Source organism: Ranitomeya imitator, chromosome 5, assembly GCF_032444005.1.
Source record: "Ranitomeya imitator isolate aRanImi1 chromosome 5, aRanImi1.pri, whole genome shotgun sequence".
NCBI lineage: Eukaryota > Metazoa > Chordata > Amphibia > Anura > Dendrobatidae > Ranitomeya > Ranitomeya imitator.
Window position 1 is genome coordinate 20,518,614 of NC_091286.1, and position 19,413 is coordinate 20,538,026.

At 45.7% G+C, this 19,413-nt stretch overlaps 1 protein-coding gene across 2 annotated transcripts in view; it reads right to left on the reverse strand.

Annotated features, from left to right (window-relative positions):
- The window catches only part of LOC138681117 (calpain-13-like), a 156,345-nt gene that overhangs the window by 16,719 nt on the left and 120,213 nt on the right, over positions 1–19,413 (reverse strand). For both annotated transcript variants that reach the window (XM_069768371.1, XM_069768370.1), the window contains 6 exons: positions 18,969–19,037; positions 10,073–10,141; positions 9,828–9,864; positions 5,303–5,365; positions 3,935–3,992; positions 38–108 (listed from right to left, as the gene is read on the reverse strand). In XM_069768371.1, the coding sequence (XP_069624472.1) occupies positions 38–108; positions 3,935–3,992; positions 5,303–5,365; positions 9,828–9,864; positions 10,073–10,141; positions 18,969–19,037 (367 nt within the window). The remainder of the gene's footprint in view (positions 1–37; positions 109–3,934; positions 3,993–5,302; positions 5,366–9,827; positions 9,865–10,072; positions 10,142–18,968; positions 19,038–19,413) is intronic.

The window sequence follows — 19,413 nt, forward strand, 5'->3', positions numbered from 1 at the left end:
TTCTCTAGAATCAACTCTGGGCTACAGTAAAAGATACATCCATTAGCAATAGCATCCCTCGGCATGAGTCCAGGCTGAATTGTTCTTTGTCTGCTACAAAGGATTGATCTGAAAATGAAAAGGAAGAAGAATTAATGCAGGTTATACAAATCAAGGAAAAGTCATACATAATTGGAGAAAGGATTGTAAGTGCAAATGTCAAAATTCGCCATCATAATCATCATCAACTACTGTCCAAAATTGACGTGGGAAGCCAATTTTAATGAAAATTAACACGGTCTCCACCATTTTTTTTATAGTTTAAATTTGTGGGATCAAAAAATACTGAACTTTGCTACCCATGCTAATCATGACCTTCACAATGTAAAGACACTGAACAAGCAGAGGGTGCTGGGAGATTTCAGCTCTGAATCTTATAGGATTGAAACATATGTAGAATTGAGAGTCTAACTGAAGAGATGGTAACAAATTGCAGCTTTCCAGACTACTTAGGTCTCTTCATCAGGTATAGACCTGAGTAGTCTCCAGATCTTGCAATTTGTCACCATCTTTTCAGATAGCCATTAAAAGGTATCAACCACTGAGGACTCTCAATCTACTATATAATTGTCTAAGGGTCACTTCCGTCTGTCTGTCATGGATATTCATTGGTCGCGGCCTCTGTCTGTCATGGAAATCCAAGTCGCTGATTGGTCGTGGCTGTTTTGCCACGACCAATCAGCGACGGGCACAGTCCGGCGGAAAAATGGCCGCTCCTTCCTCCCCGCAGACAGTGCCCGCTCTGTACTCCAGTCAGCGCTCACACAGGGTTAATGCCAGCGTTATGCCGTGGTGTAACGCACTCGGTTAACACCGCTATTAACCCTGTGTGACCAACTTTTTACTATTCATGCTGCCTATGCAGAATCAATAGTAAAAAGATCTAATGTTAAAAATAATAAAAAAATAAAAAATAGTTATATAGCAATGTGGGCATCATATCCCTGTTAAAAAAAAGAATTAAAATAAAAAATAGTTATATACTCACCGTCCGTTGGCCCCTCGGATCCAGAACAGGCCTTTCCCGCTCCTCGCGACGCCCCAGGAACTGCTCCATGCATTGCGGTCTCGCGAGATGATGACGTGCGGTCTCACGAGACCGCTACGTCATCATCTCGCGAGACCACAATGCACTCTTCAGACCGGAGCACGCGAAGAGCGTCGGTAACCGCTTTGATCCTGGGGCCAACGGAGGGTGAGTATATAACTATTTTTTATTTTAATTCTTTTTTTTAACAGGGATATGATGCTCACATTGCTATAGACTGCGTGGGCTGTGCAATATATTACGTGGGCTATATTATATACTACTACGTGGCTGTGCAATATACTACGTGGCTGTGCAATATACTACGTGGGCTGTGCTATATACTACGTGGGCTGTGCAATATACTACGTGACTTGGCAATATACTATGTGGGCTGTGCAATATACTACGTGGGCTGTGCAATATACTACGTGGGCTGTGCAATATACTACGTGACTGGGCAATTTACTACGTGGCTGGGCAATATACTACGTGGGCTGTGCAATATACAACGTTACTGGGCAATCTACTACGTCGCTGTGCAATATATTATGTGGCTGGGAAATATACTATGTGGCTGGGCAATACACTACGTGGTTGGGCAATATACTACGTGACTGGGCAATTTACTATGTGGCTGGGCAATATACTACGTGGGCTGTGCAATATACTACGTGGCTGGGCAATATACTACGTGGGCTGTGCAATATACTACGTGACTGGGCAATTTACTATGTGGCTGGGCAATATACTACGTGGGCTGTGCTATATACTACGTGACTGGGCAATATACTACGTGGCTGGGCAATATACTACGTGGGCTGTGCAATATACTACGTGACTGGGCAATTTACTATGTGGCTGGGCAATATACTACGTGGGCTGTGCAATATACTACGTGGCTGGGCAATATACTACGTGGCTGGGCAATATACTATGTGGCTGGGCAATATACTACGTCACTGGGCAATATACTATGTGGCTGGGCAATATACTACGTCACTGGGCAATATACAATATACTACGTAGCTGGGCAATATACTACGTGACTGGGCAATATACTACGTGACTGGGCAATATAATATGTGGCTGGGCAATATACTACGTGGCTGTGCAATATACTACGTGACTGGGCAATTTACTATGTGGCTGGGCAATATACTACGTGGGCTGTGCAATATACTACGTGACTGGGCAATATACTACGTGGCTGGGCAATATACTACGTGGGCTGGGCAATATACTACGTGACTGGGCAATATACTACGTGACTGGGCAATATACTACGTGGGCTGTGCAATATACTACGTGACTGGGCAATATACTACGTGACTGGGCAATATACTACGTGGGCTGTGCAATATACTATGTGGCTGGGCAATATACTACGTGGCTGGGCAATATACTACGTGACTGGGCAATATACTACGTGGGCTGTGCAATATACTACGTGACTGGGCAATTTACTATGTGGCTGGGCAATATACTACGTGACTGGGCAATATACTACGTAGCTGGGCAATATACTACGTGACTGGGCAATATACTACGTGACTGGGCAATATACTACGTGGCTGGGCAATATACTACGTGACTGGGCAATATACTACGTGACTGGGCAATATACTACGTGACTGGGCAATATACTACGTGACTGGGCAATATACTACGTGGCTGGGCAATATACTACGTGGGCTGTGCAATATACTACGTGGCTGGGCAATATACTACGTGGGCTGTGCTATATACTACGTGGGCTGTGCAATATACTATGTGGCTGGGCAATATACTACGTGGCTGGGCAATATACTACGTGGGCTGTGCAATATACTACGTGACTGGGCAATTTACTATGTGGCTGGGCAATATACTACGTGGGCTGTGCAATATACTACGTGACTGGGCAATATACTACGTGGCTGGGCAATATACTACGTGGCTGGGCAATATACTATGTGGCTGGGCAATATACTACGTGGCTGGGCAATATACTACGTCACTGGGCAATATACTACGTGGCTGGGCAATATACTACGTCACTGGGCAATATACTACGTAGCTGGGCAATATACTACGTGACTGGGCAATATACTACGTGACTAGGCAATATACTACGTGGCTGGGCAATATACTATGTGGCTGGGCAATATACTACGTGGCTGGGCAATATACTATGTGGCTGGGCAATATACTACGTGGGCTGTGCAATATACTACGTGGCTGGGCAATATACTACGTGGCTGGGCAATATACTACGTGGGCTGTGCAATATACTACGTGACTGAGCAATTTACTATGTGGCTGGGCAATATACTACGTGACTGGGCAATATAGTACGTGGGCTGTGCAATATACAACGTTACTGGGCAATCTACTACGTCGCTGTGCAATATACTACGTGGCTGGGCAATTTACTATGTGGGCTGTGCAATATACTACGTGGTTGGGCAATATACTATGTGGGCTGTGCAATATACTACGTGGCTGGGCAATATACTACGTGGTTGGGCAATATACTATGTGGGCTGTGCAATATACTACGTGGACATGCATATTCTAGAATACCCGATGCGTTAGAATCAGGCCACCATCTAGTTCTAAATATTTTTTTTCCAAGATCCGAAAAGTTTAGGTCAATGGGGGCTGGGTGAGAGCTTATTATTTGTGCCCTTCAGATCACTTGTATTATATACAGTGCAATATCGCTGCAGGTAGCAAAAATCATGGTCGCCCATGAACACCAGAAGCTAGCGTTCACAGGAGCACCCTGATGACAGACTCCAGGACGCGATCACATCTCGGGGGCACCAATGGGCACAAAGAATGCTGCGTCCCCCCGCTGGCCCAGAGGATACAATTACGACTTACCTGTGATAACCTCATCATTCAGCAGACTCTGGAGGTGCTCCGCGTACATCTCTGATTTCTAGGCAAAATTCAAGAAATTTATATTTTCAGACCATTTAATTTATACGACTGTGTCATTGATTATCTACGATTATGGCGGCAGCATCATCATACAATAAATTATAGTCCAAATATAGTATTATGTCTGCATTCAGTTATCTGGTAAGTCCCCATGACAACTCTTCCTGTCTTTGTTCTCTGAAAGTTCAGTGGCAGGAGCGCTTACAGCAACCAATCAGTATCCAGCAAAAAGAACGGGATCTGTACTTATCCGAGTCAAAATGTCTTTCTAGATAGCATAGAGACAGGAAGTGTTGTCACGGGGAGAATTTGAGCAAAAACGGTCATGATCCAGGTCGGAGTTTTGTCTTTATTCTGTCCTGGTCAGACAGGGGTTAATTGTATCTACCTCTCTCTGGGGTGAGGGCGGCTATATAGTTGCCATGTGACTGAGGTCTGGTGTCGGTGATAGTTTCCGGTCCCTCGGCCAGAGCAGCTGACCTAGGTTACTCTGTCGGTAATCGTGTTTCTCTGCATGCATGCCCGCTTGTGTGTATGACCCGGCTTATTCCCTGATCTGCGTTTCCGTCCTCCTTTTTGGTATCGTTTAGCTTGCTTTGGTTTTCTGACCCCCTGGCTTGTCTCTGACTACCCCTTTCGCTTCTCCCCCTGGTACCGTGCTCCTTTCTGTTTCTGACCTGTTGGCTTGCTTCTGACCACGTGTTTACTGAGACCTCTGGTATTTCGTTTGACTGCTTGTTGCTGAATTGGCTAGTTTGACTTTTCTGCTGCCACCTGGTGGTGGCCTTGCTGCTGCATTGCAGGGCTGCCCTGAGAGAGTGCAGCCCTTGCTCCGCTCTATTGCCATCTGGTGGCGCTCGCACAGAACTGCATTGCAGCTGCATAACATATCTCTTTCTAAGGATTATATATGAGTAAATCGATCCACGAACCTGACCCGACCCAGACAATAAGGTGGAAAAAACAGTTACAGTACATTTCTGAATACAATCTGCCCAATCTATTCCCAATGGTGAAAAGTGAATTATTGGGCACAACCAATATAAAAAGGCACCAGGCAGTAGGAGTAGAGACATAAGTATTGGCCCCTGAAGGCTGTTGTCTAAGAAAAAGCAAAACGGACCCCTGGTTATAGTAAAAATGTACTCCATTTTCAAAGGATTGTTGACATTTAAAAAAAAAAATGCTAAAAACTTCATGAATTTGTAGAAAATGTAAGTTTTTGGCCACAAATCAACTGAACAGGAGCCACTACTTATGTGTCCATCCTAACTATGAAGAATATGTACAAATTAATACTATAATCACCTGATTTGCATAACGGCCAAAAATAGTCTCGTAGTTGTCATCCTGATATTTATTAAAAACTACCTGTACATGGGTAGAAAGACAAGCATTAGGAGAAAATATTGTACTCACAGTCACCAAGATGACGTCAAAAAGGGGCTGTAATTTTTTTCTAAGCTTATTATTGTAGGAAAGGTCTGATAAATGCCTGCACGCACACATATAACAGAGATCGGCAGTGCAGGCTCCCCTATAGTAAAATCCACATGAGAAAATAGGCTATTGGATGAATAGAATGCAAAGGGGTGTGGTTCAAGGATGCCCCGCCCCTGAGGAACAGTTCTAGAGAAGAACGTTGATGTTGGTTGGAGCTGCTGTTTGGTGCTGAATGATTTCTCCATTTCTGGTCTTATATTATCCCACGTGCTAATCTTATCCTGTGGTTTATATTGTCAGGGTGTGAACACAATAAACATTTATGCCTGTAGGTTTAATGATTTTTTTTTTAAATCTCTGTGAATATCTTAATAAATAGGATTGGATTTCTGCCACGTGTATACATGTGACCTTAACACAGTCAATATATCGATTTTCAGTCACCATTAATGAATAATTGCAGAAAACGCAACAAAATTTGTACTTCGGCCCCCACATACAGGTTGGTCAAATGTATGAGCCCTTGTAGACATATGTGTTTACCCTCCATGTAATCATGTATTCATCCAGGCTCCTTCCTGTAATAATTTCTGCCGTGCTGCTGGCCCCTTCTTGTAAAATGGTATAATGTCCCCCATCCTGGGCCCCTTACTGCAGTAATGTCTCCTTGTTCTGGGCCCCTTACTGTAATAATATCCCCCATCCTGGCCACTTCCTTTAATAATGTCCCCCATCCTGGTTTAATTTCCCCCATAATGGGACCCTTCTTGGTATAATCTTCCCCATCCTATAACAATGTCCCCCATCCTGGTTTATTGTCCCCCATAATGGGACACTTCCTGGTATAATGTCACTCATACTATAACAATGTCCCCCATCCTGAGCCCCTTCCTTGTATAATGTCCCCCATCCTGAGCCCCTTCCTGGTATAATGTCCCCCATCCTGAGCCCCTTCCTGGTATAATGTCCCCATCCTGAGCCCCTTCCTGGTATATTGTCCCCCATCCTGAGCTCCTTCCTGGTATAATATACCCCATCCTGAGCCCCTTCCTGGTATAATATACCCCATCCTAAGCCCCTTCCTGGTATAATGTCCCCATCTTGAGCCCCTTCCTGGTATAATGTCCCCCATCCTGAGCTCCTTCCTGGTATAATGTCCCTCATCCTGAGCCCCTTCCTGGTATAATGTCCCCCATCCTGGGCCCCTTACTGCAATAATGTCTCATTGTTCTGGGCCCCTTACTGTAATAATATCCCCCATCCTGGCCACTTCCTTTAATAATGTCCCCCATCCTGGTTTAATTTCCTCCATAATGGGACCCTTCCTGGTATAATCTCCCCCATCCTATAACAATGTCCCCCATCCTGGTTTATTGTCCCCCCATAATGGGACCCTTCCTTGTATAATGTCCCCCCAAACTATAACAATGTACCCCATCCTGAGCCCCTTCCTGGTATATTGGATACATGGATTCAGTATAATAGTACAGTTTATGGTGCACTTCATGCCTCCATGTGATTTTCTGAACTTAAACTACTTGTATAACTAGAAAGAACTTCCTTAAAGAATTAATAATGAAGGGACCGGACATTGGATGCCGAATTCTTCTCTGAGACTTGATAAGTCGGCAGTGCCATAGGTGCATTGGCAGTGCTATAGGTGCATCGGCAGTGCTATAGGTGCATCGGCAGTGCTATAGGTGCATCGGCAGTGCTATAGGTGCATCGGCAGTGCTATAGGTGCATCGGCAGTGCTATGGGTGCATCGGCAGTGCTATAGGTGCATCGGCAGTGCTATAGGTGCATCGGCAGTGCTATGGGTGCATCGGCAGTGCTATGGGTGCATCGGCAGTGCTATGGGTGCATCGGCAGTGCTATGGGTGCATCGGCAGTGCTATGGGTGCATCGGCAGTGCTATGGGTGCATCGGCAGTGCTATAGGGGCATCGGCAGTGCTATGGGTGCATCGGCAGTGCTATGGGTGCATCGGCAGTGCTATGGGTGCATCGGCAGTGCTATAGGGGCATCGGCAGTGCTATGGGAGCATCGGCAGTGATATAGGTGCATCGGCAGTGCTATGGGTGCATCCGCAGTGCTATGGGTGCATCGGCAGTGCTATAGGTGCATCGGCAGTGCTGTAGGTGCATCGGCAGTGCTATAGGTGCATCGGCAGTGCTATGGGTGCATCGGCAGTGCTATGGGTGCATCGGCAGTGCTATAGGGGCATCGGCAGTGCTATGGGTGCATCGGCAGTGCTATAGGGGCATCGGCAGTGCTATGGGTGCATCGGCAGTGCTATGGGTGCATCGGCAGTGCTATGGGTGCATCGGCAGTGCTATGGGTGCATCGGCAGTGCTATGGGTGCATCGGCAGTGCTATGGGTGCATCGGCAGTGCTATGGGTGCATCGGCAGTGCTATGGGTGCATCGGCAGTGCTATAGGTGCATCGGCAGTGCTATGGGTGCATCGGCAGTGCTATGGGTGCATCGGCAGTGCTATAGGGGCATCGGCAGTGCTATGGGTGCATCGGCAGTGCTATAGGGGCATCGGCAGTGCTATGGGTGCATCGGCAGTGCAATGGGTGCATCGGCAGTGCTATAGGTGCATCGGCAGTGCTATAGGTGCATCGGCAGTGCTATGGGTGCATCGGCAGTGCTATGGGTGCATCGGCAGTGCTGTGGGTGCATCGGCAGTGCTATAGGTGCATCGGCAGTGCTATAGGTGCATCGGCAGTGCTATGGGTGCATCGGCAGTGCTATGGGTGCATCGGCAGTGCTATGGGTGCATCGGCAGTGCTATGGGTGCATCGGCAGTGCTATGGGTGCATCGGCAGTGCTATAGGGGCATCGGCAGTGCTATGGGTGCATCGGCAGTGCTATGGGTGCATCGGCAGTGCTATGGGTGCATCGGCAGTGCTATAGGGGCATCGGCAGTGCTATGGGAGCATCGGCAGTGATATAGGTGCATCGGCAGTGCTATGGGTGCATCGGCAGCGCTATGGGTGCATCGGCAGTGCTATAGGTGCATCGGCAGTGCTGTAGGTGCATCGGCAGTGCTATAGGTGCATCGGCAGTGCTATAGGTGCATCGGCAGTGCTATGGGTGCATCGGCAGTGCTATGGGTGCATCGGCAGTGCTATAAGGGCATCGGCAGTGCTATGGGTGCATCGGCAGTGCTATAGGGGCATCGGCAGTGCTATGGGTGCATCGGCAGTGCTATGGGTGCATCGGCGGTGCTATGGGTGCATCGGCAGTGCTATGGGTGCATCGGCAGTGCTATGGGTGCATCGGCAGTGCTATGGGTGCATCGGCAGTGCTATGGGTGCATCGGCAGTGCTATAGGTGCATCGGCAGTGCTATGGGTGCATCGGCAGTGCTATGGGTGCATCGGCAGTGCTATAGGGGCATTGGCAGTGCTATGGGTGCATCGGCAGTGCTATAGGGGCATCGGCAGTGCTATGGGTGCATCGGCAGTGCTATAGGTGCATCGGCAGTGCTATAGGTGCATCGGCAGTGCTATAGGTGCATCGGCAGTGCTATTGGTGCATCGGCAGTGCTATGGGTGCATCGGCAGTGCTGTGGGTGCATCGGCAGTGCTGTGGGTGCATCGGCAGTGCTATAGGGGCATCGGCAGTGCTATGGGTGCATCGGCAGTGCTATAGGGGCATCGGCAGTGCTATGGGTGCATCGGCAGTGCTATGGGTGCATCGGCAGTGCTATGGGTGCATCGGCAGTGCTATAGGTGCATCGGCAGTGCTATAGGTGCATCGGCAGTGCTATAGGTGCATCGGCAGTGCTATGGGTGCATCGGCAGTGCTATGGGTGCATCGGCAGTGCTATGGGTGCATCGGCAGTGCTATAGGTGCATCGGCAGTGCTATAGGTGCATCGGCAGTGCTATGGGTGCATCGGCAGTGCTATAGGTGCATCGGCAGTGCTATGGGTGCATCGGCAGTGCTATGGGTGCATCGGCAGTGCTATGGGTGCATCGGCAGTGCTATGGGTGCATCGGCAGTGCTATAGGTGCATCGGCAGTGCTATAGGTGCATCGGCAGTGCTATGGGTGCATCGGCAGTGCTATGGGTGCATCGGCAGTGCTATAGGGGCATCGGCAGTGCTATGGGTGCATCGGCAGTGCTATAGGGGCATCGGCAGTGCTATAGGGGCATCGGCAGTGCTATGGGTGCATCGGCAGTGCTGTAAGGACTGACCTCGTCACCTCACAATGAATGATACATTGCTTTCTATAGACACAGCGGCAGCAGAACATTACAAGGCCATAAATCAAAGATATTTCATAGAAGAAAGCCAAATTCCTCCAAGGAAAATCTGAGCTGGCAAAAGTTGAGCATTGAAAAAAAAAAAGCAATTCCGTAGCCAATTTGCTCTTTACCTTAGGATTCTGAGTGTTTACGCTGAGACCTGAGTCACTAAATCAAAACAAACAGAAAAAGTTACATTCGGACATTACTTTATTACTTTACATTGCTATCCTTTAATATTTTAGATAATCCATGTAAACTGGCGAAATCCGGGGGAAGATTTGGAAGGTTGGAGGCAGCTCCAGTGATACAATGTAGAGGAGGGGAACATTCTATAGTTTACTCGTTAATAAGTAGGGACTTATCTGATACTTACTGGGATTGGACGCTGCTGGAGCGACGTTCTCGGTGCCTTTCACTCGACCATATTTCATTATCTGAATATCTACAATGATAATACAGGACTGCTATGTTATAACCCTATGAGGGGAACGACATGTGACAAATCTGAAAAGTAAATAAGCAAAGCACTAAAATCGCTATTTCTAGCTCCATCCCTGGAAACAAACAAGGAAAAAAAACAACAATCGTATCTGATACATAGAAATAATTGCTATTCAAAAGGGAATGCAAATCAAGTCGATTTTTTTCTGATAAATAAATAAGAATACAAAGATGACATCAAACATAGGCCCCGTATATGATGAAAAAAAGAGGCAAAAATTATTTGAATATCAAAATCAGGAAAAAAGAATGTTATTTGTTAGTTCTTAAAATCACATGTCTGAACAATAAACGTGTGCCGGGTCATGAACGGGGAAAAAATTGCCAATTTTGAAATGGTTAAATGGTATTATTATATTTTATGTTTTCAATATCCATATAGAGACAACAGTATCCGGCCGCTAATTATGTAAAGCGTTTCCATTAATACTTTACATAATCTGTGTAATTAGAGCTTTAATTTCAGCAGAATCATAACTGGAAGGAAAGTGGCAGATCCACTGACATAACGTGGGGTGTGGGAGAGGCAGAATTCCTCAGATTATTGGCGTATGTCATATTTATTATGTAGGGTCTTGAGTTGGGACTTATCTGATACTTACGGTGACGTGGGGCTGCTGGATCAAAGGTTTCAGCTCTTTCGATATACCGATGTTTCATTGTCTTAATATCTACAATTATAGCACACAAATACTACTATACTGCCATGGCCAAAAGTGTTGGCACCCTTGAAATTGTTCCAGAAAATTACTACAATTACACATGTTGTGTTATACACACACGTTCATTTCCTTTGTGTGTATTGGAACACAAAAAAACAGAGGGAAAAAAAAAGGCAAATTAGACATAAATTCACAAAAAACACCATAAATGGCCCAGACAAAATTGTTGGTACCTTCAACTTAATATTTGGTTGTACCCTTTGGAATAAATAACTGCAATCAATCACTTCCTATAACCATCTGCAAGCTTCTTACACTTCTCAGCTGGGATTATGGACGTTTCTTCTTTTACAAACTGCTCCCGGTCTCTCATATGTGAAGGCGCCTTCTCCCAACAGCAATTTCAAGATCTCTCCACAGGTGATCAATGGGATTTAGATCCGGACTCATTGCTGGCCACTTCAGAACTCTCCAGCGCTTTGTTTTCATCTATTTCTGGAGGCTTCTTGAAGTATGTTTGGAATTATTATTCTGCTGTAAGACCCATGACTTAGGACTCAAACCCAGATTTCTGACACTGGTCACTACATTGCCACCCAAAATCCTTTGGTAATTTTCAGACTTCTTGATGTCTTGCACACAGTCAAGGCACCTAGTGCCAAAGGCAGCAAAACAACCCCAAAACATCCTTGAACATCCACCACATTTGACTGTAGGTAGTGTGTTCTTCTCTTTGTAGGCCTCACTCCGCGTTTGGTAAACAGTAGAACGATGTGCTTTTGCCAAAAAGCTCCATCTTGGTCTCATCTGTCCATAGGACGCTTTCCCAGAAGTATTTTGGAGCACTTATGTACATTTTGGCAAACTGCCGTCTAGCTTTTTATGTCTTTGTGTCAGCAGTGGGAAAGATAGTTTGCGCTGATACTGATGTACTTGAACCTTCATGAATTTCTTTGGACTTTGATTGAGGCTGCTTATCCACCATCTTGACTATCCTGCATTACAACTTTTCATCAAGTTTTCTCTGCTGTCCACGTCCAGGTAGACTAGCTACAGTGCCATGGGTTGTAAACTTTTTGATTATGTTGCGCACCTGTTATGATCAGGTGGCCTTGGAGCAGCATGAAAACTTTCTCTGGAGTAGGTGGTAACTATACTGACCGCAAACCCTGATCTTAACACCGCAACTAGAAGTAGCCGTGGGGTGTGCCTAACAAATCCTAGACACCTCGACACAGCCAGAGAACTAAATACCCCTAAAGATGGAAATAGGAAAACTATCTTGCCTCAGAGTAGACCCCCAAAAGATAGGCAGCCCCACACAAATAATGACTGTGAGTTGGAGAGGAAAAGACACACGCAGGCAGAAAACAGGCTTAGCAAAGGAGGCCATTTCTAGCTAAATAGAAAAGGACAGGACAGGATACTAAGCGGTCAGCATAAAAATACTACAAAAATATCCACAGCAGAAAATACAAAACTCCACCACCTAACTAAAGATGTGGAGAGTATAACTGCAACTCCAGAGAATCCAACCAGACTGAGAAAAGCAACTGACACAGTCAAAGCTGGAGCAAATAGAAACAAAAGATCAGCACTGAAAATAAGCACACAGCAAGTGTGCTTCAGAAAAAGAAATAAACACTTATCTTTGCTGAACTGGCAGCTAGGCAGGTGAGGCCAGGCAGAGATCCAATACTTCCAAAGAAACATTGACAACTGGCCAGGGCTAATGAATCCTGCAAACTTAAATATCCCAGTCAGAACAGCAATTAGCAGATACACCTGGCCAGGACTGTGACTCGGAGACAACTGCATTCCCAGCTACAACCACTGGAGGGAACCTGTTGTGAATTCCGCTCTTGGGCTCCCTCCGGTGGTTGTAAGTGGCACTTTTGTGAGTTCTGCTCTTGGGCTCCCTCTTGTGGTTTCTAGTGGTATGGCTGCTCCTTGGAGTTAGCTGTCATCAGCTGCCTTCATTTATCGTCTCTTCTGCTCGGCTATTTAAGTCTGGCTCTATCTTCAGCCAGTGCCACTTGTAAATGGTTCCTGGTTGGATTCACATCTCTTTGGAGTTCCCTGTTATCCTGACCAGTTCAGCTAAGCTAAGATTTTGCTTGCCCTTTTCTGTCCATAGATTGTGGACTTATCCATTCTGTGCTTTCTATGTTTGTCCAGCTTATCAGTGTGAATTAATTCTGTCTTGCTGGAAGCTCTGGGAGGCAGATTTGCCCTCCACACCTTTAGTCAGGTGTGGAGATTTTTTGTAAACTCTGCGTGGATTTTTGTAGTGTTTTATACTGACCGCACAGTATTCCATCCTGTCCTATCTATTTAGTTAGACTGGCCTCCTGTGCTCATCCTGGTTTCATTCTGTGTATGTCTTTTCCCTCTCCACTCACAGTCATTATTTGTGGGGGGCTAATCTATCCTTTGGGGATTTTCTCTGAGGCAAGATAGCTTTCCTGCTTCTATCTTTATGGGTAGTTAGCTCTTAGGCTGTGATGAGATGCCTAGGGAGAGTTAGGAGCATTCCATGGCTACTTCTAGTGTTGTGTTGAGATTAGGGACTGCGGTCAGTACAGTTACCACGTCCTTCAGAGCTCGTTCCATGTTGCTCCTAGACCACCGTATCATAACAGTACAAGTGGCCAAAAGTGAATTAAATGCATCTCAAAAGAAGGAAAAGAAAGTTCTGAACCATTTTTTTTTCTGTGCTCTAGTTTGTCTTTTTTTTTCTTTCTTTTCCTCTTGATATCTGGGTGGTTCAGGATATATGCTTTGGCATGGATGTTCAGGGTTTGTTTTCTCGTGTGGCTCAACTTGCTGCAAGAGTACAGAGTATCCAGGACTATGTTGTCCAGACTCCGGCTTTAGAGCCTAGAATTCCTACTCCTGATTTGTTTTTTGGGGACAGATCCAAGTTTTTGAACTTTAAAAATAACTGCAAATTGTTTTTTGCTTTGAAACCCCTTGCTGCGTGGTGACCCTCAAGACTGGGCTTTTTCTCTTGAAACAGGGGATCCGGCATTATTGAATGTAGATGCATTTTTTCAAGCGCTCGGATTATTGTATGACGAACCTAATTCTGTGGATCATGCGGAAAAAACCCTGTTGGCCTTGTGTCAAGGTCAAGAAGCGGCAGAGTTATACTGCCAGAAATTTAGAAAATGGTCTGTGCTCACTAAATGGAATGAAGAGGCTCTGGCTGCTATTTTCAGAAAAGGTCTTTCTGAAACCCTTAAAGATTATGGTGGGCTTTCCTACGCCTGCCGGTTTGAGCGAATATATGTCTCTAGCCATTCAGATTGATCGGCGTCTGCGCGAGCGCAAAGCTGTGCACCATATGGCAGTATCCTCTGAGCAAAGTCCTGAACCTATGCAATGTGATAGGATTTTGACTAGAATAGAACGGCAGGAATTCAGACGTCAGAATAGGCTGTGTTTTTACTGTGGTGATTCGGCTCATGTTATCTCAGATTGCCCTAAGCGTACTAAGAGAGTCGCTAGGTCTGTTACCATTAGTACTATACAGCCTAAATTTCTCTTATCTGTGACCCTGATTTGCTCATTGTCATCCTTTTCTGTCATGGCATTTGTGGATTCAGGCGCTGCCCTGAACTTAATGGACTTAGAATTCGCCAGGTGCTGTGGTTTTTCCTTGCAGCCTTTGCAGAGCCCTATTCCTTTGAGGGGCATTGATGCTACACTCTTGGCCAAGGATAAACCTCAGTACTGGACACAGATGACTATGTACATGGCTCCTGCACATCAGGAAGATTGCCGTTTTCTGGTGTTCCATAACCTGCATGATGTTGTTGTACTGGGATTTCCATGGTTACAGGAACATAATCCGGTGCTGGATTGGAAAACTATGTCGGTGACTAGTTGGGGTTGTCGAGGAGTACATAGTGACGTTCCTTTGATGTCAATTTCCTCTTCCCCCTCTTCTGAGGTCCCTGAGTTTTTGTCGGATTTCCAGGATGTATTTGATGAGCCCAAGTCCAGTTCCCTTCCTCCGCACAGGGACTGTGATTGTGCTATTAACTTGATTCCTGGTTGTAAGTTCCCTAAGGGCCAACTTTTCAATCTGTCTGTGCCAGAGCATGCCGCCATGCGGAGCTATGTTAAGGAATCTTTGGAGAAAGGGCATATTCGGCCCTCTTCATCACCATTGGGAGCGGGTTTCTTTTTTGTTGCTAAGAAGGATGGCTCCTTGAGACCCTGTATTGATTATCGTCTTCTTAATAAGATCACGGTCAAATTCCAATACCCCTTGCCTTTGCTTACTGATTTGTTTGCTCAGATTAAGGGGGCTAGTTGGTTTACTAAGATTGACCTCCGAGGGGCATATAATCTTGTTCGTATTAAACAGGGTGACGAATGGAAAACTGCATTTAATACGCCCGAAGGCCATTTTGAATACCTTGTGATGCCATTTGGGCTCTATAATGCTCCATTTGTGTTCCAGTCTTTCATGCATGATATTTTCCGCAATTATCTTGATAAATTCATGGTCGTATATTTGGATGATATTTTGATTTTTTCCGATGATTGGGAGTCTCATGTGAAGCAGGTCAGGATGGTGTTCCAGATCCTTCGTGATAATGCTTTATTTGTGAAGGGGTCTAAGTGCCAAATTCGGAGTTCAGAAGGTCTCTTTTTTGGGTTTTATTTTTTCTCCCTCGTCTATAGAAATGGATCCTGTTAAGGTCCAAGCTATTCATGACTGGATCCAACCCACATCTGTGAAGGGTCTTCAAAAATTTTTGGGTTTTGCTAATTTCTATCGCCGTTTCATTGCCAACTTTTCCAGTGTGGTTAAGCCCCTTACTGATTTGACGAAGAAAGGCGCTGATGTGACGAATTGGTCCTCTGAGGCTGTTGAGGCCTTTCAGGAGCTTAAACGCCGATTTACTTCTGCCCCTGTGTTGCGTCAACCGGATGTTTCTCTTCCTTTTCAGGTTGAGGTCAACGCTTCTGAGATTGGGGCAGGGGCCGTTTTGTCTCAGAGGGAGTCTGATGGTTCTTTGATGAAACCGTGTGCTTTTTTTTCCAGAAAGTTTTCGCCTGCGGAACGCAATTATGATGTCAGCAATCGGGAGTTGTTGGCTATGAAGTGGGCGTTTGAGGAGTGGCGACATTGGCTTGAGGGAGCTAAACACCGTGTTGTGGTCCTGACCGATCATAAGAATCTGATTCACCTCGAGTCGGCCAAGCGGCTGAATCCTAGACAGGCTCGATGGTCCCTGTTTTTCTCCCATTTTGATTTTGTGGTCTCGTATCTTCCGGGATCTAAGAATGTTAAGGCTGATGCCCTCTCTAGGAGTTTTTCGCCTGATTCTCCTGGAGTCCTTGAGCCGGTTGGCATTCTTAAGGAGGGGGTGATTCTTTCTGCTATCTCCCCTGATTTGCGGCGGGTGCTTCAGGAATTTCAGGCTGATAGGCCTGACCGCTGTCCAGTGGGGAAGCTGTTTGTTCCTGATAGATGGACAAGTAAGGTAATTTCTGAGGTTCATTGTTCAGTGTTGGCTGAGCATCCTGGGATTTTTGGTACCAGAGATTTGGTTGCTAGGTCCTTTTGGTGGCCTTCCTTGTCGCGCGATGTGTGTGCTTTTGTGCAGTCCTGTGGGACTTGCGCCCGGGCCAAGCCTTGCTGTTCCCGCGCTAGTGGGTTGCTTTTGCCTTTGCCGGTCCCTGAGAGGCCATGGACGCATATTTCCATGGATTTTATTTCGGATCTTCCTGTTTCCCAGAAGATGTCTGTTATCTGGGTTGTTTGTGACCGGTTCTCTAAAATGGTCCATCCGTTACCTTTGCCTAAGTTGCCTTCCTCCTCAGATCTGGTTACATTATTTTTTCAGCATGTGGTTCGTTTGCATGGCATTCCGGAGAATATTGTGTCTGACAGAGGTTCTCAGTTTGACTCTAGATTTTGGCGGGCCTTTTGTGTTAGGATGGGCATTGATTTTCTTCGGCGTTTCATCCTCAGACTAATGGCCAAACTGAGCGAACTAATCAGACCTTGGAGACCTATTTGAGATGCTTTGTGTCTGCTGATCAGGATGATTGGGTGTCTTTCTTGCCGTTGGCCGAGTTTGCCCTTAATAATCGGGCTAGTTCGGCTACTTTGGTTTCACCTTTCTTTTGTAATTTTGGTTTTCATCCTCGTTTTTCTTCTGGGCAGGTTGAGCCTTCTGATTGTCCTGGTGTTGATTTTGTGGTGGACAGGCTGCAGCAGATTTGGACTCATGTGGTGGACAATTTGACGTTGTCTCAGGAAAGGGCTCAACGTTTTGCCAACCGCCGTCGGTGTGTTGGTTCCCGGCTTCGTGTGGGGGATTTGGTTTGGTTGTCTTCTCGTCATGTTCCTATGAAGGTTTCTTCTCCTAAGTTTAAGCCTCGGTTTATTGGTCCTTATAAAATTTCTGAAATTATTAATCCGGTGTCTTTTCGTTTGGCTCTTCCTGCCTCTTTTGCCATTCATAATGTTTTCCATAGATCTTTGTTGCGGAGATATGTGGTGCCCGTTGTTCCCTCGGTTGACCCTCCTGCCCCGGTGTTGGTTGAGGGAGAGTTGGAATATGAGGTTGAGAAGATTTTGGATTCTCGTTTTTCGAGGCGGAGGCTTCAGTATCTTGACAAGTAGAAGGGTTATGGCCAGGAGGATAATTCTTGGGTTGTTGCCTCCGATGTCCATGCCACCGATTTGGTTCGTGCTTTTCACTTGGCTCGTCCTGATGGGCCTGGGGGCTCTGGTGAGGGTTCGGTGACCCCTCCTCAAGGGGGGGGTACTGTTGTGAATTCCGCTCTTGGGCTCCCTCCGGTGGTTGCACGTGGCACTTTTGTGAGTTCTGCTCTTGGGCTCCCTCTTGTGGTTTCTAGTGGTATGGCTGCTCCTTGGAGTTAGCTGTCATCAGCTGCCTTCACTTATCGTCTCTTCTGCTCGGCTATTTAAGTCTGGCTCTATCTTCAGCCAGTGCCACTTGTAAATGGTTCCTGGTTGGATTCACATCTCTTTGGAGTTCCCCGTTATCCTGACCAGTTCAGCTAAGCTAAGTTTTTGCTTGCCCTTTTCTGTCCATAGATTGTGGACTTATCCATTCTGTGCTTTCTATGTTTGTCCAGCTTATCAGTGTGAATTAATTCTGTCTTGCTGGAAGCTCTGGGAGGCAGATTTGCCCTCCACACCTTTAGTCAGGTGTGGAGATTTTTTGTAAACTCTGCGTGGATTTTTGTAGTGTTTTATACTGACCGCACAGTATTCCATCCTGTCCTATCTATTTAGTTAGACTGGCCTCCTGTGCTCATCCTGGTTTCATTCTGTGTATGTCTTTTCCCTCTCCACTCACAGTCATTATTTGTGGGGGGCTAATCTATCCTTTGGGGATTTTCTCTAAGGCAAGATAGCTTTCCTGCTTCTATCTTTAGGGGTAGTTAGCTCTTAGGCTGTGACGAGATGCCTAGGGAGAGTTAGGAGCATTCCACGGCTGCTTCTAGTGTTGTGTTGAGATTAGGGACTGCGGTCAGTACAGTTACCACGTCCTTCAGAGCTCGTTCCATGTTGCTCCTAGACCACCGTATCATAACAGGAACACAAGAGCAGAAATCACAACACACACCATGGACAAAGGAACTTCAAGATCTCTGGACTTGTAACCTTCAGATTGTGGATTTTGCTCAAAAATTTAGGTTTTCAAGTCCTCAGACAGTCCTCTTCTCCTCCTTCTGTTCTCCATGCTCAGTGTGGCATACACAGACACACAATGCAATGACTGAGTCAAATTCTCCCCTTTTTATCTGGTTTCAGGTGTGATTTTCATATTGCCACACCTGTTTCTTGCCATACATGAATTTGAATGTGTATCACATGCTTGAAACAAAGTTGTTTACCCATAATTTTGGAAAAGTGCCAACAATTTTTGGGGTTGTGTGTGAAATTATGTGCAATTTGCCTTTTTTCTCAGTTTTTTTGTATTGTTACAATATATGCAAAGGAAATACCAAAACGTGTGTAATTGCAATTTTTTTGAAGAAATATTTCATCTTTTGGAACAATTTCAGGAGCCCATGACTGTATTAAATAGTGACTGATCAGTTACTTACGGTGATGAGGGGCGCCTGTGGGAAAGTTCTCGGCTCCTTTCACTTAACATTGCTTCATTGTCTGAATATCTACAATTAGACACAAGGACACATTATACTTTATGCCAGGGTCGCCTTTTAAATTAGACATTTTTAGAGAGAGCTCGTAGACTGTTTTTTTCAGATAGAACTTCATGGTTTTAGCCATCACATGGGCTGGAGGAGGAAGTGTGGAGATCGGCGGGGGACACAAGTAGTGGTGCGGAGGAGCAATGGGGTCCGGTAGGTGAATCTTTAGCGTTTTTTTTATGGGAACCATTTCTAAAATATAATAGTGTTGTGGACAATCCCATAATTTTTGAGATTAGAAAATACTAATCTGTTGATGACACACAAAAATTGGGGGAATGATCACAACAAAAAATAACCAAGCTGAACATTTCTCTAAATCCGAGAAGACGCTACT